This window comes from Chionomys nivalis, chromosome 21, assembly GCF_950005125.1.
Source record: "Chionomys nivalis chromosome 21, mChiNiv1.1, whole genome shotgun sequence".
Classification (NCBI taxonomy): Eukaryota; Metazoa; Chordata; class Mammalia; order Rodentia; family Cricetidae; genus Chionomys; species Chionomys nivalis.
The window spans coordinates 32256437-32283917 of record NC_080106.1 but is presented as its reverse complement, the minus strand read 5'-3'; the positions used below and the strand labels follow the sequence as shown (position 1 = coordinate 32283917).

At 42.3% G+C, this 27481-nt stretch overlaps 1 protein-coding gene across 1 annotated transcript; it reads left to right on the top strand.

Annotated features, from left to right (window-relative positions):
- The first annotated feature begins 86 nt into the window (after positions 1 to 86).
- Ogfod1 (2-oxoglutarate and iron dependent oxygenase domain containing 1) lies at positions 87 to 27061 on the top strand. Its single transcript, XM_057753266.1, has 13 exons — positions 87 to 278; positions 2158 to 2303; positions 7701 to 7747; positions 11761 to 11861; positions 14591 to 14707; positions 15371 to 15462; positions 15653 to 15781; positions 16125 to 16238; positions 17254 to 17333; positions 17578 to 17891; positions 22039 to 22161; positions 22617 to 22675; positions 23326 to 27061. Exons 1-13 carry the CDS (start codon positions 125 to 127, stop codon positions 23485 to 23487), a joined length of 1638 nt encoding a protein of 545 aa, XP_057609249.1. The 5' UTR covers positions 87 to 124; the 3' UTR covers positions 23488 to 27061.
- Positions 27062 to 27481: the final 420 nt, after the last annotated feature.

Sequence of the window (27481 nt, the reverse complement as noted above, 5' to 3'; positions counted from 1 at the left end):
ATTCTTTGGTGCCTTCCCATTGGGTAATGCTGGGACTAAGGAGTGAGGCATTTCGGGAACTGTAGTTTCTGGAGGGAAATAGCGTCCTGACTTCCCTGAGCGTGGGTCTGTGCACGGTGAGGAGATGAACGGGAAGCGGCCCGCGGATCCTGGCCCAGCGCGGCCAATGAAGAAGGGAAAGAAGCAGGTGGCGGCGGAGTTTTCGGACGCTGTCACGGAAGAAACAGTGAAGAAGCAGGTGGCTGAAGCCTGGAGCCACCGGACGCCCTTCAGCCATGGTAATGGGGTGCTGTGAGGGAGGAGCGGCAGAGAGGAGAGGCGAGGGAAGGACCATTAGCCACCTCCGACTCCGGCCCCGACTGCGCTCGGTTCTTTCCAAATTCGATTGATTTGACCAGCCTCGGGAGGAAAATAAATATAGACCTGGAAGTGTGGGGAAGTAAACTCAGGGTTGAGTTCTAGAATCAGGGGTCACTTATAGAATCCCTCTGCTGGGTGTACGTCATTGGGCAGTGCGTTTAACTTTGCTTAAGCGTCAGTTTCTTTTATAAAACGGCATCGTTAATAGAATTTCCCTCGGAAAGGTAGGACTGACAGACTAAGCTTGTAGACATTCATAAGCGTTTCCCTGAGAACCAGTAAACATCTAGCAAGTGTCGCCGGACGGTCTATCAGCACAGACGTTGAGAGCTGCGGGATAGCTAGTACCTCCAGGTACCAGTTTTCACGTGCATTGTCGTTGACCTACGTGACGCATGAAACGAAAGGATCTTGAAAGGAACCATCGTTCCAGACTTAGCTACAACTTATTTATACAACTTATAAATACAGTGCGAATCTGTTGAGTGCGTCTTGAATTTTCTCCCCAAGTTTGCCAATATTTTTTTGTTTTGTTTTGTTTTCTTGTTTCGTTTTAAAGAGTCGAATTCTGGGTGCGCTGGACGCAGAGAGAAGATGAGAGCTTAGCGTTTAAAATGCAAGCTCTGGGTGCTCATTAGAGACTTATCAGTTTCCTCGTCTGTTGCATAGGCGACAAATATCTATTCCTTAGTTGTTGAGAAGGTAAATGAGACAATTCCTGTAAAGCATCACTGGGTCAGGCTTGGTTGTTAGTCATAAATTGATAATCTAGTGGAAGTGAAGTCAATTAGAAGGTTAGAAATCAAACTGATATTTCTTTCTCTTTTTTTTGGGGGGGGGGTGGATTTGAGACAGGGTTTCTCTGTAGCTTTGGAGCCTGTCCTGGAACTCGCTTTGTAGACCACACTGGCCTCGAAGTCACAGAGATCCACCTGCCTCTGCCTCCCGAGTGCTGGGTTTCAAGACGTTTGTCACCACTGTCCGACCTATTTCTTTTTTAAAACGCAGTCACTTCCCCCCACAGAAAAGTTTGGGAAAGTGAGGGCAGGGGCAGGATTGAAGAGAAAATGGCCAGCCACTTTGCTCTGGAGAAAATGCGCTAAGAATCTAAAGTGTGATGGGTTGGGGTTGGGGTAGAGAGACGCCTCAGAGGTTAAGAGCACTGGTTGCTCTTCCAGAGGCCTGAGTTCAATTCCCACAACCACATCATGACTCATGACCATCTATAATGAGATCTGGTGCCCTCTTCTGGCTGGCAGGGATTCATGCAGACAGAACATTGTATGCATAATAAATAAATCTTTAAAAAAAAAAGAATCAAAAATGCACTGATGCAAGAATCAGTAAACTAAAAATCTTAAAACAACAACAAAATAAGAGCTGCCGAGTGGTGGTGGTGCACGCCTGTAATCCCTGCACTCAGAAGGCAGAGGCGGACAGATCTCTGAGTTCGAGGCCTACCTGGGCTACAAAGCAAGTTCCAGGACAGGACTGTTACACAGAGAAACCTTGCCTCGAAAAACTAAAAACAAACAAACAAAAAACAAAGACAAAAACAAGAACTTCCATTAGTGCTATCCACTCTGCACACTAAAAACTGGAATTTAAGCCCAGCGTCTGAGAAAGACAGTCTTGAATGCGTGAGGAATGACACAACTTATGATTTTTCTCTGAATCTTAGGTTCCCCAAAATATTAAGTTCCTCAAACTCCTGATTGTCTCCCTTTGTATTCAGTCATGCCACCTGGTATAATATGGAGGAGAAGAAAGACAAGGGAAATATTTTTCTTCCAACAGAAGCTATTGTCTTGGACATGGATCCTTTTCTTCACTGCGTAATCCCAAACTTCATCCAAAGCCAAGACTTCCTGGAAGGACTTCAGAAGGAGCTTTTGAGCCTGGACTTCCATGAAAAGTACAATGATTTGTATAAGTTCCAGCAGGTATTTATCCCTGTTACTTCAGCTCTTTCTCCTCGGACAGTCCTTGGCTAGAAAATCATTCATGACTGCTGCTCTTCCAGAGGACCCAGGTTCAGGTCCCAGGACCTACCATGTGGGTCACCAAACTCCAAGAGCACCAACATTTTTTTAAAAATTAATTTGTTGGGAGGGCACGGTGGGAGGGACAGTCAGAGGCAACTTTGTGGAACTGGTCCTCTCTTTCCACCTTTATGTAGGTTCTGGGTATCAAACTGTGGTCACCATGTTTGCACACAAGTACTTTTACACACCTAGCCATCTCACCAGTTCACATAACCAACTTCCTGATGAGGCCTTCTTAATGCCAGAATACTCTAGGGTTTGATCCCTGAATTAAGATTCAGTACAGATTTCCATGGAGTCTCTCATAACTTCTGTCTCCTTGGATGTGTAGCAGAGTCTCAGGCTTACAGCCAACACTAAACTCCTAATCTCCTTCCTCTAATTCTGTTGTTCCTCTCGAACTCAGATCAAAATGAACCATTCTTTTTAAGTTTTTTTTTTTAGATTTATTTACTTACTATGCTTACAGTGTTCTGCTAGCATGTGTGCCTACATGCCAGAAGAGGGCACCAGATCTCATTACAGATGGTTGTGAGCCACCTGGTGGTTGCTAGGAATTGAACTAGGACCCCTGGAAGAGCAGCCAGTACTCTTACCTCTGAGCCACCTCTCCAGCCCAAAATGAGTCATTCTTAACTCCTTGTTCACCCTTCATGTCCTATCCACTGAGGACGCTTTCTTCACTGGCTCTCAGAACACTTGATACACTTCCAGCGTCAGCAGCAGTCTGTGATGTTTCAGTGTGTTAGCAGTCTCCTGCCTCCACCTTCTGGAACTGTCACCATTTTGTTCTTGTCATGTAAGTGAATTCGAGAGAACTGGGAAATATATGCCCACATAAAAACTTGCTCACAGACGCTCATGGAAGCACTGTTATAGGAGCAACCAGACATTAGCCACTGATGAATGAGTAAACAAAATGCAGTTTGCCCATCTAGTGGAGTATTATTTGATTATAAAAAGTAAGTCAGAGCTGCAACATGGACAAACCTTAGGAAAAAAAACATTTTGCTAAGTGTGGAAGCCAGTGTGGCTCTGGGACCACTGAGATGGTTACCACTGAGTTCAGAACCCACATAAAAAAGCGAGATATGGTAACAAGCATCTTTCAGCCTTCTCTGGTGAGATGGGAAGTACAGACAAGAAGCCTGTGGGCCAATTAGAAGTATGCAGTGCAGTAGGAACAAGAGAGACCTTTCCTCAGCAAGGTGGAAAGAGAGAACTGAACCCGGATGTTGTCCTGTGACCTTCACATGTGTGCATGGCACAGCCATACCTACATTTTCACATACAGTAATACACATAACTTATAATAAATATAAATAAATGCTTAAAATAAGCCAAACTCAAAGTGTTATGTATTGTATGATTTCTTTTAAATGTCCAGAAAAGGCAGATAGGCCCATAGAAACAAGAAGTAGGGTGATGTTTGTTAGGAGCTGGTAGTAGAAAAGATGGAATTCAACTGCCTAGTAGATACTAGATTTATTTTGTACTGTTAAATTCTGGACTTATGTAGCATGTTTGACTGCATCATGAATGTGTGAAACCCATGGAATTATATACTTTTAAGTGATTAAAATGCTAGATTCTGTACTACAGGGCTTTTTCTCTTAAGATATTATCTCATGTTCCTCCTTTGCTTGAAAACTAATGACTGTAGTAGGGAGCTGCGGGCCTCTTCCCACAGCCCGGCTCCCGCATGGTTAGCTTTATACCCAAAATAACAACACACGCATTGTATTCTTTTAAACACTGCTTGACCCATTTTTATTTATTTGTGTATAGCACCCAAGGTGCGCTTACCGGGAAGATTTTAGCCTACGTCCATCCTGGGTTGGAGTTTTATTGTGTCTGCTCTGGAGAGGAGAGCATGGCATCTGTCTCTCAGAGGAGCTGCCCTGCATCTGAGCTCACTTTCTCTTTCTCCCAGCATTTTATTCTGTTTACTCCACCCACCTATGTTTTAACCTATGAGGGCCAAGCAGTTTCTTTATTACTTAACCAATGAAATCAACAGATTGATATGACACTCCCACATCACTTTCCCTTTTTTTGTTTAAACAAAAAAAAGGAAGGCTTTAACTTTAATATAGCAAAATTACATATGACAACAGTTATATCTATTTTATCTTTTATCATAACAATGGAAAACTATAACTATAACTATCTGTCTATTTTTCAACTCCATCAAAGACGCCAGAAGAATACAATATTACCTAAGCAAACAAAAAGTAAGCAATTTTTAAAACTCTAGAAATGACAGAGACATCTCGCTGCCTGGACAGTCACCCAAAGTTTCTCTGTACCGTTGGGGCATCAATCTTTAGCCTTTAGGCCCATAGTATCCAGAGACGTTTTTATGAAGCAGGAAATTTTAAAGGTAGTTTAGTCACTATCTATTAGGTCCTGTAGAATGTCTCGCAGACTCTTTCATAAATCAGGAACTCCAAAAGATCATCTCACCTTTAGGCAAGTTTAGTAGTCCTCTTTTTGTGGGTTCTTTGTGTCCAGTTTATACAATAGTCCAGGCAAGAGCAGTTTCTTGCCCAAATAGCTATCAAACTCCATAAGGTGTCTCTTTGATGTCCATTTTTTTTTTTTTGAAGTAGATTGGTGTTGCCAGGAGCAGACGTGTCTCATTGTCATGAAAAGTCCTAAGTTATTAAAACATTTAAAATACCATATTTTTTAGCCTTTGAAAGATATGATGAATGTCTATCTGAAACATATCCATGTACATCTAGAAAATCTAACTAACATGACTACAAACTTGACTATTATTAATAATTATCCATTAGCAACCTATATACATTACATTTTTAAATGAACTACACAATCACAATACCTTAATCAAGATCAGAAATACATATAACAAAATTTACCTTAAATCTAAATCACTAAAGCAAAATCCATATTAATGTAAATTATTTATACCTATATCATAACCCCCTTTAAATGTAAAAGAACATTTATAAACAATATTTGGGAATATGGGCGCAGTTATTTTTTTCCAAACTGTTTTCTGCTGAATGGGGGTGCTGTTAATCAGGTCTTTTATGGTATAACCTGTGTGCTAGGTTTCTCTCAGTCGGCAGTTGAGCAAAGTAATTTTTTGAAGGTGTTTACAGCAATACTTTAGGAGGACGTGGTCCATCATACCATATTGAAATAGAAGCAATCCAAAGAGTCTCATCCTCTGTGAAAACAAAAGAAGGAACTCTTTTTTAAAGTATCATATCCTTAGATCCAAATTCTGAAGTCAAGGTATTTTGAAAATATCTATCTTGGATTAGTTTAGCAGCATTTATAAACAAATATCTTTTAGCATCTGTTGCTCCTTCCTCAGCATTAACACAATTTAAAGAGAGCATAATAGCATATAGTATGAAGATTTTTTGTGTATTTTTTATTTTTGTGTAGCTCTATTTTAACTCTATTTTGTTTACTTTTACTTTTGTTTTATATTTTTTGTATATATTTGTCCTGGAATAACTCTGTAGACCAGACTGTCCTTGAACTCTCAGAGATCCTTTTGTCTCTGCCTTCCAGGCATTCGGATTAAAGGCGTGTGTTACCACACCTTGAAGTCACCGAGGTAAATTTTTCTCTGCCTCCCAAGTGTTGGGATTAAAGGTGTGTACTACCACACCCAACTACTCTTTTTTTTTTTTATTTTACTTTTAAGAACTTTAATTTTTAGCCTGTATATATTTTTAAACACACTGTAAATTATTTAAAGTTTTTTTTGTCTTTGAATCTCTTTTTACTGTATATCTCTCTTTTTTTGACCACATGAGTTTTTAATTTACCAAGCAATATCAGTAGGATGAAAGCCGTGGCTTTGACGGCTGGATCCAGCCATTTTTTAGCTTTTTAGCCTCATGGCGGAGATACCGGCTGTAGTCATGTTTATCACCACAACTCTGTGGCGTTTTAAGGTCTTTGCCAACAAGCAAACTGTAGTATTACATCCACAGACAACAATCAAGTCCTCTCTCTGTAGTTGGCCCTTCTGTCTCAAACAGTCAGAGTTTGTCCTGGCAGGATGGACCAGAATGCCAGCATTTTAAAACAGCACAACTTTTTTTTTTTTTTTTTGTTATGGCCGAAAACAAACAAGCATTTAGTCAGCTTTTATCAATACCATTTAAGTATTTTGTGGCAGGGCCTCTTAATGAGCTGCAGAGTTTTGCAGCTAAAACTGAGTCAGGAAGCCTCTCTTAGATGAGAGTGCTTGCTTGCCTCTAGTAAGCAGAGTAGAACCGAGAAATTGCTGTTACCAAGAAAACATGTTTTACTCTATTCTTTTTCAAGCTTTTTTAGGCTTTTTGTGGATATAGTCGCCCCACGTTGGGCGCCATCTGTAGTAGGGAGCTGCGGGCCTCTTCCCACAGCCCGGCTCCCGCATGGTTAGCTTTATACCCAAAATAACAACACACGCATTGTATTCTTTTAAACACTGCTTGGCCCATTTCTATTCATTTGTGTATAGCACCCAAGGTGCGCTTACCGGGAAGATTTTAGCCTACGTCCATCCTGGGTTGGAGTTTCATCGCGTCTGCTCTGGAGAGGAGAGCATGGCATCTGTCTCTCAGAGGAGCTGCCCTGCATCTGAGCTCACTTCCTCTTCCTCCCAGCATTCTATTCTGTTTACTCCACCCACCTATGTTTTAACCTATGAGGGCCAAGCAGTTTCTTTATTACTTAACCAATGAAATCAACAGATTGATATGACACTCCCACATCAAATGACTCTTCTTTTCCTTGGGTAAAAGCCAATGTACATAATTGGCTCTGTGCCAACAGTGCCTCCAATTAGACCCTTGATCGCCATCTGTTGCTCTCCCATTTGCATTTCCCCTAGCGGCTCAGTCTCGCCTCGGTATTTTGGATAAGTTTCGCTCTTCCTCACTGCAGTCTACCGTGGCTCACCTGCTCATAACTGCAGACCCTTCCTATTCTCAGCACTGCCCACTCCTCTCTGTTGCCTTTTCTTATGCACTTGTCACCTTTATGCTGATAAATTATATTTTATGTTTACTATATGTCTCCTTCAACCAATGTAAGCTTCTCTGTAGTAAATACTTCAGTATTTGCTGAATGAATAAGGTGCAAAGATACTAAGTCACCTACCCACATCATAGCTGCAAGATGAAGGGGTCATGTGTCAGACCTGGTAGTTCTCTTCAGTCTAGGCCACCATGTTCTCTCAGAGTCCTCACTGTTGTTCTTTGCATCCATATACTGTAATAAGGTGTAACAAGGAAATCCTTTTTTTTTTTTATGATGAAGTCCGATGATTTGAAGAAGAGCAAAGAGCCTCATATCTCAGCTTTAAGGTAAGCAAGTCATATTTGTTGGGTGCCAGATGTATGTTAGGCAGAGCACTGAGTGCTTTAAATGTTAATTCACCCAATCTTTGTTGACATGATTACATTTGATAAAGGAAGAAATAAACCCTAAGAAACTTAAGTAACTTCTTCAAGACAACCCAACAAAGATACAAATCCAAGCCTTGGATTGTTTGCTTGATCATTTGATCCTTCTTCCTTCCTTCCTTCCTTCCTTCCTTCCTTCCTTCCTTCCTTCTTTCCTCCTTCTCTCCCTTCTTTTTCTCCCTTCTTTGTGAACAGGTTCTCATGCAGGCCTAGGATGTACTATGTATGTTGCTCAGTTGGCCTGAAAGTCACAGAAGTCCTCCTGCCTCAGATTACCAAGTGCTGGGCTTACAAACATGAGTCACCATTCCTGGCTTCAAATTCTTAATAATAAAAATGTTTGGCATTGTTGTTGTGAAGGAAACAAAGTAACAATGAGCATTGTCTGCTCATGAAGCTAGGAAGTAATGAAAATTAAAACTCCCTTGACCAGATAGATACATTTTCATACCTTTAGAAGATAATGTATCAAAACACTTAAAAGTATGCATTTAAATAATTATTAGCCGGGCATTGGTGGTGCACACCTTTAATCCTAGCTCTTGGGAAGCAGAGGCAGGTGGATCTCTGTGAGTTTGAGGCCAGCCTTGTTTACAGAGTGAGTTCCAGGACAGACTCCAAAGTTACACAGGGAAACCCTGTCTAGAAAAACCAAAACCAAAACCAAAAAAGATTATTGTGTTTATGGGTGTTTTGCCTGCGTGTATGCATTTGCCCCATATGTAGGCAGTACCACCTATGGACATCAGAAGATGTTGGAGCCCCTGAAACTGGAGTTACAGGTGGGTTTTTTTTTGTTTTTTTTTTTTTTGGTTTTTCGAGACAGGGTTTCTCTGTGGTTTTGGAGCCTGTCCTGGAACTAGCTCTTGTAGACCAGGCTGGTCTCGAACTCACAGAGATTCACCTGCCTCTGCCTCCCAAGTGCTGGGATTAAAGGCGTGCGCCACCACCGCCCGGCAAGTTACAGGTGGTTGTGAGCTGCCAAGTAGGTTCTGGGAACTGAACCTAGGTTCTCTTCAAAAACAGCTGGTGCTCTTAACCAGAGCCATCTCTCTAGACCCGAAAGTATGTACATTTTGTAAAAGTAATTCTAAGAACTGACCGTGACAAAGCAAAGACGTATACAAAGATTCCATACACAAACTCTGCAGCCATGAGTACATGTGTGGAATAAACAAGAGTCACACTTTGTCAATAGAGTCAAGATACTTTTTTTAAAAATCTCTGAAACCTAGTGTTCTCTATAGTTGCTGTATTTTTCTAGATGAATTAGCAATATTTTCTCCCCTTAGGGATGTCTAAGAGGATAGTTATTATAACCAGAGACATCTTAGGTCTTTGGAATATACTGTTTTCAAAAGGAAAAAGTGTGCTACAGACATAAACTGTTTATCTGAGTACAAACTGAGAGACTTAGAAATAGACCAATAGGATTACAGAACTTTTAAAAACATTTTCTTTTTACTTATTTAGGACCTTTTTTCTATAATGAGCACATGCTTTATTTTTTTAAAAAAATTATATTATATATACAGTGTTCTGTCTGCATGTGTGCCTGCAGGCCAGAAGAGGCCTGGGGTTATAGTTATGTACCACATGTCCAGCTAAAAGTTTTTAATTATCAGAGTTAACTTCATTTCAGAGTTGACTGGCTGAACTAGTTATAACTTGTATTAAAGAGACTTCTGCACAAAGGACCAGCTTAGCTTATAATGGAAATGTTCATTAGCATTTTTTATTTACACCTTGCTAGCGTCAGAACATCTACAGATGTTTGGTTGATTGTGTGATTAATTTAGTATTTATTTTTATTACAGTTTAAAGTCATTGGGCCAGTGAGTTGACTCAGCTGGTAAAGGTGCTTACCACCAAGACTGATGACCTGATTTCAATTCCCAGTGCACACATGGTAGAAGAAGAGAGCTGAGTTCCGCATATTGTCCTCTTACTTCACACGTGTGTTGTGTGTGCACACGCACACACAAATAAGAGTTTTGGAAAGGTCATTTTGTGATCTCCTGCAGCTGCTCGCCCTAGTGTTTATTAAATAACAATGCTAGTGTTACTGGAGCCCCTAGCACTCACATCTTACTCTTGACCCAGCTTCTTGTCTGTGAAGAAAAAAGTGGCATAAAATACATCAGGTGGGAAAATGAGTTTGTGTACAGTTATGTCCCAGAAGCAGAGAGAGCTGTTCTCAGCTGAATTCTACCCTCCCCATGGCACCGTTACATTTTTAGAAAGGATACAATAAAAAGCCAGGAAAGATACACATGTAGATTTAACCAAAGCTGGATTTAGAAAAAAGACAGTTCAAAAGTCTTAATTTCAGCCTGGCAGTGGTGGTGCATGCCTTTAATCCCAGCACTTGGGAGGCAGAAGCAGGTGGATCTCTATGAGTTCCAGGCCAGCCTGATCTACAGAGTGAGTTCCAGGACAGCCGGAGCTACACAGTGAAACCCTGTCTCTAAAAATACATATATGTATGTGTGTATATATTATATATCTCCTAAGATCAAGGGCACATCATTGCATTAGTATTAGTGCTTATGATACTGAGATTTATAACAGGGAATGCTTATTTGATCTTCGTCCCCATTGTTGGCAACAAGCTCCTAAAATATAGAATTTAAGTGTTGAGATTAGTAAAGGTGAATGGAGACTCTTTTGTTAGGGAAAAAACCTTTCTACCACATTTGAGCTTATAATGGGCAACCCCAAAGGTTGGAGAAGAAGGGACAGTTGCCAAGAAGATAACTAAGAATGTAGCTCTCAGTTATAACCATTCCAGCCTCCAGGAAAAGCACGGAGGGTAGTTAGGTGAGGTAGGATTGCTACAAGTTTTAGAGTCTAGCCTGGGCTACATAGTATGTTGTAGGCCAAGCCTACAAAGCAGGACCTTGTTTCACAGAGAAGGGCTTACAGTTGGCTGGATGCATCCCCAGTGGCCTGTGGTTTGTTTAGTCAACCATGCCTATGTGGGAAAGCATCCATAAGTTCCCGAGGTGCCAGGGAGGTGGGAGAGAGGTTCTATTTTCTCTATTCCAGGACTCTATACTGTGAATCTTGTATATTTGGCTCTTCTTGAATTGAATCACTTTTTTTTAAAAAAAAATTATTATTATTGTTTTTAGATGAGTTCTTATGTGTACAGATGCCCCTGGAGGCCAGAGGACATTAAATCCTCTGGAACTGGAGTTACAGATAGTTGTGAGCTTCCTGATGTGGGTGCTGGGAACTAGACCCAGGTTCTATGCAATAATAGGAAGTGCTATTAATCACTGAGCCGTCTCTCCAACCCCTGAGTTGTGTCATTTTATATTAAGCTGGTGAGACAGTAAGTAAAAAATTACCTAACAAATTATCCAACTTGAGGAGGGTACTGTAGGGACCTCCTTCTTATACCGCATGAGCACAACTCATGAGTTGGTCCTCTGACTGGGTCTGAAGGTGGGGCCAATCCTGTGAGACTGAGCCCTTAATCCTGAGTTTTAAGGTGTCCTTATTGTTTCCAAAAATAGATAGTTAACAGGGAAAACTCCACCTATTTGGTGTCAGAAGCAAAATGTGTAAGAAAAAGCAATTGAATTTTCCCATTTCCTGCTGGAAAGCTGGTCTGACAGTGGGTGATTGGTAGTGTAACAGTGGTGTGGTGCCCGACCACAAAGATCAAGGCGCTGGTGTGGGAGGACATAGCAGGGCAAACGGCCAGAGAAAGAAGTGCAGGAGACTCAGGGCCAGCACACTATGGTAGCTAAGGGGTTTCGTTATTTCTCTGTGAACTTGACACTGTGCATGCAAGAGGGAATAGGTCTCTAGAATGGAAGTGACCTTAAGAGAGCCTGGGAATGGCACGGCTCCAGCTTGAGCCCGTGCTATGGCCATAACAAGTTGTCTTTTGTTCACACTTCTAGGAAACTTATGTTTGAAGATTTTCGGGACTGGCTTTCTAAGGTTTCCAGCATTGACCTAGAACCAACCATTGACATGTCCTGTGCCAAATACGAGTTCACTGGTAAGGAGGATAAAGCCCTGCTGTCTAAAGATTTCAAGGCTTTAACTCCACAATGATGGAAAGATAGCGTCAGGGCACCAGGTAGCATCCTAGTAAGGATTTAACTCTTATGTGAAAATAGCCAACACAAAGGATAAAGTAGTGCTTCTCTTTAGGTGTATGAGAGTTATTGATCGTATTTTCAGAAAAATCCTCATACCAACTGCATATCGTATTGTAAAACTCTAAAGGTGATGCTGGAAATTCTGTCCTTATATTTCTAAAAGTTCCCTTTATGCTGTTTTTCCTTTATTTTGAATTTAGTAAGTGAATACAGGAAGTGGACTGTGTAAATAGTTATAGTCCCTGTCGCCTGCCTTCCCTCTTCAGAAGAGCTCATAAATTTGTGGAGGAATATGTTTGCCTTTTTATATAGAAGGAAATATTGCTTGGTTTTGTTTTACTAAATTTTGATTCAGGTTTCCTATTGTATATAGTCTTGGAGAAGTCTAAACTGGTAAAATGTTTTGGAGATAAACTTAATCCTACATATGAAAACCTGTTATGTATCTTTATTGCTTTTCCTTTTTTATTATTTTATTTTCTTTGAGACAAGGTCTCACTCTATAATTCAGGCTGATCCCAGCCTCACAGAGATCACCTGGCCATTTTCTTGAGTGCTGGTATTACAGGTGTGAGCTACCACATCCAGTTTTGTCTTTTGATTTTTTTGTTTTGTTTTGGTTTTTGTTTTGTTATGTAGTTTGAAGTAATTTCAAACTCAAATAGAAGTGGCAGGCATAGCACGAATAATTTGTTTTCCTGTTTTATTTGAAGGACAGTTGTAGTCCTGGGATTTCATAGGCCTGAACATTTCAGTCATTCTTCCTTCGTGCAATGGTGAACTTTCAGAGTGAGAAAGTTGACAGGCCTGTGTTCCCACCTAATTCATAGGCCTCGCTCATCTGTCACTGTTTCTTCTTGATGCAAAAAGATCTTGTTGGGAATGGCACACTGCATTCACTTGTCCTGTCCATTGAGCCCTCATTAGTCTAAAACAGCCTCTTGGTCTCTCCTGAACTTCCGGGACCTGGATGCTTCGGAAGACTTAGAGGCAGGTATTTTTAACTGCTCCTTCAGGCTTATATCGCCATGTTTCTTCAATACCTAGGATTGTGAGACTTTGCTACCAGACCTGACTGTAAGAATTTATAGGAGTCAAACCAAGAGTTTGACACGCTGCTTTTAGATTATGTTATTAACATGTTTCTCACCAAACTTTAGTTCAGTTATTTTCACAGATAATTTTCATATTGTTAAACTACTGCAAATGATATTTTTCTAGTCGTCATTTCTTCTGCTTTCCTTAGTTGTCATTCCACTGTAATAAAAAGTTCTCCCACTGTTTATTCATCTATTTGCTTATGTCAGTATGAATTTGTGGATTACTATTCATACAGTGAGCTATTGCGGTTGCTGTTAAAGTGAGGCTTATGTTGTCTTTGATTTGGTCAAGGAGAACCCTCTAGAGCTGATCTGGGGCCTCTTACTATGTTCTTATCATTCTTGATTTCCTAATTTCTGCAAAGCAGAATTTTCAAGGCTTATCTTCTCTTTCCTATGCCAGGTCTAGAATGACCTAGAATGCACCCCGGTTTAATGAAAAATGATACTTGAAAGTCAAGGCCAGGACTCAGTCTGTGTCACTGGGGTGTCACCTAGACCCTTTCAGTGAAAATGCCAGAATATGACCCTCTATGTATACACACAAATGTATACACGTAACGCTTATGTATTTCTATACCTACATAGCTGTAGATTCAGGAAACTGGATTCATATTGCTTTCTCCAGTGCTAGTTGAATACTACAAGGTTTATTCTAGATTTCTTTTCTTTAGCTGTAACACCTAGCTCCCATTATCTTCAACTTATTTACTCCAATCCCTTCATGTATAAATGGTCCCAGTTCAGTGTAACCTTTACTCTGTCCCATCCTGCATAGATGCTTGCCTCGCTCGGCCCCACCAAATGGCTTTAGAAAATTAGGTTAGACAGTTAATGAGAACAGGAACAGGCCCAGCGAGGTGGCTTGGTTCAGTGGTTTAAAGGCACTTGCCACCAAACCTGACAATGTGAGTTTGATTCCTGGGACCCACACGGTAGAAGAAGAGGACCAACTTTACAGCTGTCCTCTGGTCCACATGTCCCTCTCCTGCCCCCAACAGACACAGTAAATAAATGATAAGAAAAAGCCTTTTAAAGAAAAAAGGGATCCATGTACCCATGAACAGTAAGATTTGTTAAGACATTCTTTGGAATAGCCAAGAAATACAAACAATTTAAGAACTAATAGAAATGCAATTAGGGAAAATGTAAATTTACAGTCTATATAGTACAGTGACTTGCAGCCATTAAAAGTGATGCCTAGGGAGTAAATTGATATGGAAAAATACTCGCTTTGTAATTTTAAGGAAGTCTTTACGTGAATACACATGAGGAAAAAAATAACAAAAATATGTGGAAAAGGTGTTAGTAACGATATTGTAGATCTGTCTGTAGTCATTGTGTTTAAAGCTTTCTTTCTATATTGGATGGGTTTTATTGCTGCATTCACAAAAGAGAAGAAGTGTCCTTTTAAAACTGCAAGACAGTTAAAGCTGGAGCTAGTACAGTCAGAGGGACTGATTGGATGCAGAAGCAGACAACAGCACTCTGTACAGTGATCTAAATTATGCTTTCCATGATTGCAGATGCTCTACTCTGCCATGACGATGAGCTGGAGGGGCGCCGGATTGCTTTCATTCTGTACCTGGTTCCTTCCTGGGACAGGAACATGGGGGGCACCCTGGACCTTTACGACGCTGATGGTAAAATGCACATTTACCGCCTTCAGTAGCCACTCCTGAATTCCAACCATTGCCTCGGATCACCATTCTGATATATAGTGTGTTAAAGGAGTAGAAACCATGTATTTAGCCGGGCAGTAGTGGCGCACGCCTTTAATCCACCCAATACTCGGGAGGGAGAAGCAGACAGATTCCTGTGAGTTTGAGGCTACCCTGGTCTACAAAGCAAGTTACACAGAGAAACCTGTCTGGAAAACAAACAAGCAAACAAAACCGAAAAGAAAAAAGAAACCACGTATTTGTCACAGTGACTGGCACAGGTGGAATTAATGCTGGCCCTAACAGTGGCCTCTTGAAATTATATTTCAAATACCTGTTCCAGAGACAAAGCTGATTAAGATGAGAAGTAGATCTTGTTCTGTGTCCTGACCGTGCCTGTGAATCTGCCAACAGCAGCCTGTCTGACAAGAGCTTAGGTTTTAGAGTGTCTCACCATAGCTTGACTCTAGGAAAAGGAGAAGCTAATCCAGCTTTCATCAATAATAGAAGCACATGTCACTTAGCAGACTAGCAAGTTTAAAACAGGTAGCAGGGAGTATTTGAGAATGTCAAGAGCAGGATGAGGCAGCCTGACAGTGGTAATGATGATGAACCCATTTACGGATGTCTTCTCTTCTGATGCAGAACACTTGCAGCCAAAGCAGATTGTCAAGTCTCTTATCCCTTCGTGGAACAAACTGGTTTTCTTTGAAGTATCTCCAGTATCCTTTCACCAGGTAAATATTGTAAGACGATTCAGTAGTGCACTAAGGGTCAAGGATTTTTACCCACCCTCTCAGCGTGTCCGTCCACTTCCTGCTGGACTTCCTATCTCACTCGGTTGTTTGCATACCTAGCTAATGTCCTTAGATTGTGTCTTCACTCTCCACCCTTGGTGTTGATGTGCTGCTGGTCTTGCGCTTGCAGGTGTCTGAAGTCCTGTCTGAAGAAGCATCACGTTTATCCATAAGTGGCTGGTTTCATGGTCCTCCATTAACCAGGCCTCCCACCTACTTTGAGCCCCTGATCCCTCGAAACCCTCATATCCCACAAGACGTAAGCATAAGTGATTGGGATTCTTACTTTATGCACTACAGCACCTTAGTTGTTTTTCTGATTTCACTATTGTGAGGACCGTGTGAGCTGATATATTTTGCAGTACTAGAAATTAAACCAAGGGCCTTGTATATGCTAGCAAACCTGTTTTCTGATCTAAAGTTAGATCTTTTCAGTGCTGAAACTGCACTTTGAACTTTCACTTTTCTTAGGTCGATTTTTCTAAGTTTGCTAGTACTTTGGGCTTGCTAGGAGAAACGTAAAGAGTGAGGACTATGGAATGATGTAAGCACAGAAGCTATAGATATTAATGGATCTTATGTGTCTGCTGCTTTCTTATAAGCATGAAATTTTGTATGAGTGGATCAACCCTGCTTATCTGGAAATGGATTATCAAATGCAAATCCAAGAAGAATTTGAGGAAAGGTCTGAAATCCTCCTGAAGGAGTTTCTTAAGGTATGCTGCCACAGCCTGTTTTATGTGTGTTGTTGAGGTGTCATCCTGTTAAAACTGACCGAGAGTTGTTTTCCTTCTTGTTCAAATGTTTATGTAATTCTCTTCAAATCAAATATACAAATTACAGTAATAAGTATTGCTGTCAGGTATGGGTATGTGACATCCCCGGGACACAACATACATTTTTAAGTTTTGTTTGTTTTTTATTTATTATTTTGTTTTATTGCCATGTATGTAGGTATGTACACATGCATGTTGGTGCTTAAGGAGGCCAGATGAGGGCATCAGATCCCCTGGAACTGAAGCTACAGGTGTGGGGGGGTCCTTCGTAATAAGCACTTTTAACCACTGAACCGTCTCTCCTGCCCAGCCAGGACTATAATGGTTCATGTGCATGCATGCACACACATACACTGTAGTGTGAATTCTAATTGGTCTTAATAATAAAAACCCTGAGTCAGATATAGGGGTAAATACTAAAAGATCAGAGAAGCAGAGCAGCCAGCCACTAGTTCGTACCTCTACCGAATCCTCAGAGCGAATGGGTGATCCTGTGCCCAGGAATCCTCAGAATACCATGAGCACCTGTCTCCTCCCACCTTGCATTCCTCTCTCTGCCCAGCCATATGCTGTCTCCACCTCCCTAGTGCTGGGATTAAAGGTGTGAGCCACCACCGTCTGGCTCTGGTTCTCTTTTAGACTGAATCAATTTCGTGTAGCCTAGGGTGGCTTTGAACTCACAGAGATCTGTTTGCCTCTGTTTCCTGAGTGCTGGGAATAAAGGTGTGTGCGACCACCACCTTGCTCAAAATCTTTAATAATAAATTTACAAACACTTAATGGAATAGCCTGATGACACTTAGCTCTCTTAACTCAAGCTACCCCAAAGATCTTGTATATAAGAGGAAATAATTCAAATGGACCTCTTAGGAATCAGCCAGCTGATACTGTGCAGAGCCAGAGGAGTGAGGATTACAAGAAGAGCTGCTAACTTCTTTATTTGCTTATTTTCCAGCCTGAGAAATTTGCCAAGGTCTGTGAAGCCTTGGAGAAAGGAGATGTGGAATGGAGTAGCCGTGGTCCCCCAAACAAAAGGTAGAGGTCACCGTCACAGATCTATATTCAGTGCCCCCTCTTCCATCTGCATAGCTCATCTCCAATAGGATACTTGCCTTAGCATTGAGTTCCCCAGGACATGCTGCACCAGTCCCTAGCAGAGTCTCACTATGCTCAGAAGTTGTGCCATCATTTAGGGGGAAGCTCAAAACTAATGACCAGCTTTGATTGCATGAGTGATCTCACATGTGGGGCTGAGGAGCTTGCCATTGCTGCTTTTCAGGTTTTATGAGAAAGCGGAAGAAAGTAATCTCCCTGATATACTGAAGGAGTGCATGGGCTTGTTTCGCTCTGAGGCCCTGTTCTTGCTGCTCTCCAACTTCACCGGCCTGAAGCTCCACTTCTTGGCTCCATCAGAGGATGATGAGGTTGAGGACAAAGGAGAGGGGGAAGCAGCCTGTGCTGCTGATGGCACCGAAGAAGGGACTAGCCAAAGCCCCTCAGCGCCTGAGAATAATCAGGCAGCTGTTGGCAGCCACAGTCCAGAGAGTGCTGAACAGGCAGACCTGGAATCACAGGAAGACGAAGCAAAGAAAGGTAAGCTGGCGTTAGGACTTGCCTTTATGTTTACCATTCCGCAGTCAAGTGATTTATTCCTAGCTGTGTAACAGACGCTTCTTGAACATCACTGTCTCTGTCTCCACCTCGGGACAGGAGAACAAAACACCGTCAGCTCTCCTGGATCCTGAATTCTCCTAAGGAGATGGCAGAGGTCAAATCTATACACAGAAAACAACCATCAAACAATGCTAAAGGCTTACACAGCATCCTGTGTTTACTGCCATCAGTGGTCCTCCTCTCCCCCACTGCTACCATCCTGACTCCAAGGAAGTGTACTAGCTGTTCCCCTGGAAGTGTTCTTCCTGCATTTCTTTTCTCATTCAGATCTGAACAGTGAGTGGCACTTCCTCAGAGAACCTTTTCCATGTCACTCTCACCCAAGGCTGCTCGGTCATGGTCAGTCCTTGTCACGACCTCACTACAGTGCTGTGTACATAGTGCCATGGTGTCTCTGAATTCATCTGTGCTTCAGTCCTGTTGTGTCTGGAGGAGTCACTTAGGGCCATTGTTTTTGTGTGCTTGGCGTCATCCATCCCCTTTAGCTCTTAGCAATAGTCCCAGCTTCTCTTCTGCATAGCTCCCTGGGCCCTGAGGGAGGTTTGATGAAGACATCCCACTTAGGACTAAGTGTTCCAAAACCTTAGTCTCTTAGTCCCATCTACTGCAAGAAGAAACTCTCTGACGATGACTGAGCAAGGCACCTGATCTATGGGAATAGCAGTATCTGCTAAAGGAACACAACAGTAAAATGACTGCAATATCATTAGGACTCATCATCCTAATACATCCTAACATAACAATCAAACATGTCTGTTTTCATACTAATGCCAGGCTGCTTTTTTGTTTGTTTGTTTTTTGGGATTGTTTTGTTTATTTTTTTTTTAATCACTATAGCTCTGTAGTACAATTTGAGATTGGGGATAGTGACATTTCCGGTAGGTCGCTTATCATTTAGGATTATTATAGCTATCCTGTGTTTTTTGTGTCTCTGTATGAAGCTGAAAATTGCCCTTTCCATTCTGTGGAGAATTGTGTTGGGATTATAGTGGGATTGCATTGAATCTGTAGATTGCTTCTGGTAGGATGGCCATTTTTACTCTATTAATCCTACTGATCCACTAAGCCATCTTTCCAGTCCCTTTCTATTGTTGATATTCAGCTTTTAATCCATAGTGGTCAGATGGGATGCAGGGAGTTATTTTAATTTTCTTATATCTCTTGAGATTTACTTTGTTTCCATGTATATGGCCAATTTTGGAGAAAGTTCCATGAGCTGCTAAGAAGGTATATTCTTTTGTGTCTGTAAATATCTGCTGGGTCCATTTGATAATGTTATTTAACCCCAGTATTTCTCTAATTTAGTTTTTGTCTGGATGACCTGTCTATTGGTAATAGTGGGTGGGGTATTGAAGTCTCACACTATCACTGTGTGAGGATCAATATGTGATTTTACCTGTAATAATTTATTTATGAACTTGGGTGCCCTTATGTTTGGTGCATAAATGTTTAAGATTCCAACATCCTTTTTGTGGATTTTTTTCTTTGAGTTTCTGGTGTCCTTCCTGCTCTTTTCTGATCAATTTTGGTTTGAAGTCTCTTGTCAGATGCTAAGTGGCTATACCTGCTTTCTTCTTTAGTCTGGGTCTTTTATTGGGTAATAGAGACCATTGATATTAAGAGTTACCCATAAGCAGTGTTTATTGATTCCTGTTACTTATTTGTCATGGTGTGGAGTCCCCCCCCACACTTTGATTGACTGGTCTGGGATTGTTTATTCCTTGTTTTCTTGTATGTGATTAACCTCTTCAGACTGAAGTTTTCCTTCTGGTACCTTCTGTGGTAGCCAGGTACTGCTTAAATTTAGTTTTATTGTGGAATATTTTATTTTATCCATTTATGGTGATTGATAGCTTTGCTGGGTAAAGTAATCTGGATTGGCATCTGTGGTCTCTAAGAGTTGGTAAAACATCCATTCAGGCCCTTCTAGCTTTTAGTCTCCATCGACAAGTCAGGTGTTATTCTAATAGGGCTGCCCTTATGTGTTGCTCGGTCTTTTCTCTTGAAGTTCTTAATAGTTTTTCTTTGTACATTTAGTGTTTTGATTACTATGTGTGATGTGGAATTTTTCCAGTCCTGTTTATTTAGTTTTCTATATGTTTCTTATACTGTTATAGGCATTTCCTTCTAAAGAATTTTTTTTTCTATTTTGTTGCAAACATTTTCTATGCCTTTGACATGGGTTTTGTTCTCCTTCCTCTGTTCTTATTATTTTAGATTTTTAGATACATTCTTTTCATAATATCCCAGATTTTTGGTTATTCTGTACTTGGATTTGTTTGTTTGTTTCTATTTTTTGGTTTAACCTTTCTTTGACTGAGGTATCCATTTCTTTTACCTTGTTTTGGGGGCCTGAGAGAGTCTTCCATTTCTTGTACTCTGTTGGTGAGGTTTATCTCTGAAGGTTTTGAGTTTCTAAATTTTTCATTTCCAGTTGTCACATTGAGTTTTCTTGTATTTTTGGTTGTGAGCCTAATTTTTCACGGCTGAGTCACTTCTCCAGCCCGAGATCAGATTTTCTGTAATGATTCTATTTTAACTTTCATGACTTGAACAGTTTTCATTATTTTACCCCATTAATTTTGTTTTCTCAGACTTCATTAAAATATTTAAGTCCTCTTTAAGGTCTTTGGACATGTTTATAACCGCTGTCTTGAAGTCCTTGCCCTGTGCTTCAGCTGCACTGTATCTCCCAAGGCCTACTGTAGCAGGGTTCTGGGGTTCCAGTACAGGCATTTTGTCTTGGCTCTCCATGTTAATGTTTTGTGCTGGTGTCTTGGCATCTGTAGTTAATGAGGTGATTCTAGGTGTTGATATCTGGTCTTGTCTTCATTAGGTGGGTGTTCTATTTCTTGATTTCTGTTGCCCTCTCTGGATCTTAGGAAAGTATGATTTGTAGGTGTAAGTTTCTGTCCTGCCTGGTCCCACAACCATTCAGTCCCAAATAAACACACGGAGGTTTATGTTAATTATAAACTGTCTGGCCTATTATTCAGGCTTATTACTAACTACTTCTTAGAACTTAACCCATAATTCTTATCTTTTTCTTACCATGGGCCTTGGTACTTTTTCTCAGTAAGGCCTTCTCATCTTGCTTCCTCTGTATCTGACCTGCAACAGTGTCTCTGCCTTTCCTCTTTCCAGAATTCTCCTAGTCTGGCTGCCCTACCTATACTTTCTGCCTGGCTCCTGGCCAATTGACATTTTATTAAACCAATATGAGTGGCAAATCTTTACAGTGTACAAGAGCATTATCCCACAGCAGTGTGGTGTGGCTGTGAGTTGCCTGGTAGTGAGTGCTTCTGCAGGTCAGTGGTGGCAGAGAGGACTAGAGATGGGCTGGGATGAAAGGATGAGAGGAGCTGTGGGAAAGAGCTAGGCACGCTCTCCACGTAAGAGGCAGGGTCCCCGGGGAGTTGGAGGTGTGGTGGGATGCGGGGATCTTTCAAGTAGGATGCAGTAGGACAGGGAAAAGTCTAGAGAGACAGGATGAAAGGGCTAGAAGGACCCTGGGTCTGTACCAAGAGTTGGAGTCATTAGTGAATGGAGACAGGGTGAGAGGAAGGGCCTCTGCAAGCAGGCCGCTGCAGGGCTTGACAGGGAGAAAGAAGAGACTGTGACAAAGACAAGGTGGGTAGTGGCAAGGGTGTGGCCATGGGCAGGGGCTGGTAGGAAGGGTTTCTAGGTGTCTGCAACTGGTGAAGGAATGGAGGTGGGCTAAAAGCGACAGCTGACTGGATTGGCAGGAAAGAGCTAAACTGGGTTCTAAGAGGTGAGACCCTCAGGGAATGGAGGTAGGGGAGAGAGGAAGCCCCTGCAAGCTGCTACTGGAGGCTTCAGATGAGAGTGGAGAGACCACACTAGAGACCAGAGAGTAAAGAGATTGAAACCCAGTGAGACCTGATTACTGCCGACTGTCCCGAGACTTTACAGCGGCCTGCAGCTGAAGGGCTGTGGGAATGCTTTCCACATGCTGTTCTGTCATTCCTAATCAGTATTCCCTGCAGTCAAGCATGTGTGTTAAAGTAGTAAATAATTTGCTGGGCGTTGTCTTGTGTTTTCTTAGAGTCGGGTGTTCCCATGTGCCAGGGGGAGCTGAGGCATTGGAAGACTGGTCACTACACGTTAGTCCACGACAACAGCAAGACTGAATTTGCCCTGGACTTGTTTCTCTACTGTGGCTGTGAAGGTAGGAAGGGGCAAGGCAATAAATTGTCTCCTAGTCCAGGCAGGCTTCCAGGGGGCCTCCCTCCAGCTGACCCAACCATAAGCACTTTCCTGTGGGCATGCTCACACAGTTCTAGAGGATGCCGGGGATCATGAGTTTGTGTCCCCAAATCAGACTCTTGTCTGGGGATGGAAAGGTAGACCATACTAATTATTTCCCTAGCTCTCTACCACAACAGCAGGGTCTATATTTTTTTTTCAGTATAATTGCCCTAATCAGCGTATCTAACATTGAATTCCTTTAATTTTCTCATTCAATGTTAGTAAGTCAGCCTGTGTTCCAAGTTCAGCTGTCTGGGAAATGAAGCGTTTAAAGGAAAGGGAATCTACAGCAGAAGATGCTAAATGCCAATACAGACGTCCCAGAGCCCTTGCTGTCCAGGGTTAACTCAGTGCTGTTTGTCTTTCCCTTGTCAGGCTGGGAGCCAGAATATGGCGGCTTTACTTCCTACATTGCCAAGGGTGAAGATGAAGAGGTAAGGGCTCCCTTCTCATAGCTCGTTCTCCTTTCTAGCTTGAAAAGGTTCTGTTCTTAAAACACCTGGTAATTTAAAATCTGATGGTTTTGATTTGGCTTTTTTGAGGAAGGGTCTTCCTATATGGCCCAGGCCAGCCTAGAACTCACTGTCTCACCCAGGCTGGCCTCATATTTTCCACAATAATACATCTGCCTCCACCTAGCAAGTGCTGAGATTGCAGGTGTGAGCCACTGTGACTGGCAAGAAACACAAAGTTTATTACCTCAGTGAGTGCTCTTAGCTGATAAATCCATGTTGGCCTGCCTTGCAGTGGCTCTGATTTTACAAGGAAATACTCAGCTTTGAAAGGAAAATCACCAAGCATTGTTCCACCTTACTGAGAACCTATGGGTTAAGAGGCTTCTGCCCACTAATCTTTCTAGGCAGTTGGGAACAAACGCATTAGGTCAAAACTTTTCTGAGTGTTGCTAGTGAGTTGGAGCCTGCTGGAAAATGTCTTGACAGAGAAAACCTCATCTCCTAACGAAGGATCTTTGAAAGACTCCTGCACCCCCTGCTTAAATACTCGCCGTGGAAAGTGAGTGTGAATGGCTGCAGGGCTGAGAATGAGCTCTGCGTTCTGATGTGTCTCGTGTTTCCCGTTTCAGCTGCTAATAGTGAATCCAGAAAACAATTCTTTGGCATTGGTCTACAGAGACAGAGAAACTCTGAAATTTGTGAAGCACATTAACCACCGAAGTCTAGAGCAAAAGAAAACCTTCCCAAACAGAAGTGGTTTCTGGGACTTTGCCTTCGTCTATTATGAGTAACAGGGGTGGGCAAAGCCAACCAGCATCACTTCATCGTGCTGGGAATCCTGGAGTCCTTGTGGAGTGAAGGAAAGCATGCAGGCTGAGGGCGTCCTCCAAAGGGGCTGTCCTTACTGGCTGTGCTGTGCATGCAGACTGTAATGCCAACCTTAGGAGGCAGAGGAAGGAGGGGCCTCCAGTTCCAAGGTCAGTATGGTCTATACAGTGAGACCCTGTCCCGAAACAAAACAAATCCTTTTATGGTCATCCTTTTATGGAACTCAACCTAGACATCAGCCTCCAGCTATGTACTTATAGCTTGGTTTTTTTAACCCCCATCTCACACATGCACACACTCAATTCTTTTGGTTCTATTGTGACTGCCTCAGCAACTTCTAACTTTGTTGACTTTTTATTTATTGTGGTAAAATATATGTAACATAAAATGTAGCAGGATAACTTTTATTTTTTGGTTTGAGGGTTTTGTTTTTGACAAGGTTTTACTATGTAGCCCAGGCTAGCTCTGAACTACTGACCCTTCCACCTCAGCCTCCAAGTTCTGGTATCATAGGCATGAGCCACCACTCGCACCAGTTCTTGCATGTCCAGGTCGGTGGAACTGAGCACACTGGCAGTGCTCCAAAGCATCCATCACTGCCATCCATATCCAAAGTGAAATTCCGTGCCTTGTGAATAGTCAGCTCACTCGCTACTGCCTCTTCTCTCTTGACTGTTTGCCTCGTAAGTGAATCATAAAGTATTTATCCCTTCATAATTGCCTTGCTTCACTTAGCACAAAGTCCTCAAGGTTCAACAGTCTTCCCAGTGATTTTTCTTTTTCACTTCTGTGTGGTTGTAGGAGCATGTGTAATCCAGTTCATGCTGAGTCTGAGAGCTGTGACAGTTTGAGTCATTACACTGCTCCCCACTGTGGCCCAAGTTCCACCCTGGCTCTCAGGACTGTTTACTCACATGGGTAGTGTTGTTTCACTGGGAAAGGTCTGGCTGAAAACTACTATGGCCCTGGGAATTGTGTGGCTGAGAATGAGAACAGGCTGCTTACTACCCTATGTATTTACTCCCAGATGTCTACCACAGTGGTTCTCAACCTGGGGGTCTTGGCTCTTTCACAGAGGTCAGATATCAGATATTTATATGATTCATTCCAGTAGCAAAACTACAGTTACGAAGTAGCAATGAAATAATTTTATGGCTGGGGGTCACCATGATGAGAGGAACTGTTTCAAGGGTTTGCAGCGTTAGGACAGTTAAGAACCACTCATTTACTGCCTTCCAAACCTAGAGCTGTGGCTTCTGTGAGTCTAGCCTCCCAGTGACTGGGTTCCTTAATGCTGGCGGGCCGGGTGTAAATTTTGTGCCTTTTCCTTCCTTTAAAGGCTAGCACTAGAAAGCCGAGTCAGAGTCACAGGAAGCCCCACTCTGCCTCCACTCTTTTCCCTGCTCTGTTCCATGGGGCTGTGACACAGCTCTTCCCACTGCTGCGCACACACGATGGCTGAACATGTCCCCACCCCACCCCGGGTCCATTTGCTGCTGTCTCGATTTCTGTCTGTCCTTGCAAGGTTTCAGTGTGGACTGTACTAATAGGAAAAGCACAGGGCCTTTAAATTTCTCATCTCACTTCTCTTTCGTGTCTTCAGACTCCACCCAAGTACCGTCTGTCTGTTAACATTGATGGGCTCAGTTTGTTTGCTTTGTTCCATTAAGTAAAACACATTTAACATCATAGCCTAATGGATACTTACAAGTCTTAGGTGTTCTGATATTAAGCATAAAAAAGTAATTGTTAAATAATGATAAGAATATCCAGACCTAACCTGAGGAGGCATAAAACTTTAATCCCAGCTCTTAGGAGGTAGAAGCAAGAAGATCAAGAGTTCTTCCCTCAGCTACACAGTGAGCTCAAGGCCAACCTAAGCAATAGTAGACCTTGTCTCAAAATCAAAGAAAGTTTGGAGAGAGCTGACACATCTTTATCCCGGCACTCGGGAAGCAGAGGCAGGCACATCTGTGAGTTTGAGGCCCTATTTCAACAAGAAAGAAAGACGATCCAGAGTGAGTTTGAAGGCTGTCTTCCCATGCCGGGCAGTGATGGGCACTCTCCATGTACACTGCTTTGGACTCCAGCGTTATCAACCAGAGTACCACTCAGGTAGGACTACACATACTTTGTTGCTAATGGTTAATTTTGAAGCCTGTGCTTTCTGAATCACTGCAGACTAAAGGAAGGCACCCCCTCCTCCCTGTCTGGGGCACTGGGACTCCGATCCAGACTTGCTATACCTCCAGTCATTCTTGCTTTTTTCTACCTTGTTTTGTTGATTTTTCTGAGACAGGTACTCACATTGCAGGCCAGGCTGACCTTTAACTCAAGGCCCTCCTGCCTCAGGCTCCTCCGTGGCAGGATTATAGCAGTAAGCTACTGCATCCAGCTCCCATGGTTTCTGATGTGTCCTCATGAATTGACTTAGCTAACACTTTGTTTGTGGATTAACTCCACGAAGACCCAGGGAAAGTGCTAAAGAAAGCATCCTATGAGCCAAAGCATATACCTCTTAGCACCACCCAGCTTCTCCAGTTCTGGAAACCTGTGTCCCCTTCATCCCCATCTGCTATGGTCTGCCACAGCAGGACCTTTGCAAGACTGGGCTGAAATGCCCGGACTGAAAGAACCCCGGAGGGTCTTTCTGACTCTGCTGAGCCTCCTGGCCTGCAAGAACAACAGAACCTGCAGATTGCTTTCTGCTCTGATGACAGTTGCCTTTTGTCATCTGTCATGTGCCACATCATTGATGTTTCACTGAGATAAATGGCATATGACAGTGAGCCCCTAAGTCTACAGTGCAGCTGAAAGATTCCTGTACGCCAGATCGCTCTTGGTCACGGTGACAATAGACCACCTGTGCTGCCGCTGCATGAGTGCAGCGCACGCAGCTGTGCACAGAATGGCTGGTGCAGGCCGTTTGTGTGTTCATTACATACTACCTGCTCAGAGTGCACTGCTAAGGCGTTAACTCCCATGTGGCTGCAGGGAAGTCCTTCCCAAGGTACTCCAGAGGAAGGGTGGCTATGGGAGCTGGCGTTTCTGTGCATGTTACTGAAGATCACAGTAGAACAGAACACAGGGGGAAGGCAGTGATGAAGATGACAATCATAAGTGTGTGAGCCTGAGCCAATGTGTGTGTCTTAGTTTTTAATAAAAATTTCAGAAAGTTTTTTTAAAAATTGAAAATAACTTGGAGGGAATATTTTTGTAAAGTGTTGTTATAAGTCAGTTATAAAAATTATAGTTTAAAATAAAGGAGTTCTATTCCGTAAGCTAAGGCTACTGAACATAGAGTATTTTTAACGTGTTGCACAGGTCGGGAGCCTGAAAGCTTCCGCTTATCTGTCCAGGTACACTGTCGGGTTTGCATAATGAACCTGCCTCAGCTCTGACTGTACTTCATTACTGATCCTAACTGACTGCTGCTTTGGGCATGGGGCAAGAGTCAATGTGGATTCTTAATACCTCTTCTTGGTAAAAGCTATGCTACTTTCTGTGTGACCAATAAATGGCATGTTTCTTTTTGTCCTTAGTAGTGAGTCTCTAACTCCTTTTTACTTTGTTTTCTTATTTATTGGTGTTTTGAGAAGGGTCTCTGTGCACACCCTAGCTCCCCATCTGCTCAGATTACAGAAGTATAACACCGTGTCCAGCTGTGAACTTCCAGTTCTTGTACTCCTTTTCCTCAAAGTGGGTCTCCCCCAAAGATAACAGCTTCCTATCTTTTCAGATTATATAAATATGCATGTTCATTGTTGAGAAATTAAAACAAAATTAAAATTGTGGAAAAAATACAAAGGCCAGTTGAAATCTCACCCTGTGACAACCCCTTGTTGCTTTGAGTGTGCCAACATGGCTGCCCTGCACTGCGTTAGGAAGCATGGTTCCTCTCTGCTCTCTCTGCCCCTTCTCCTCGTGGGAAGAGACAAAGACAAGGTTCTAGGCAGC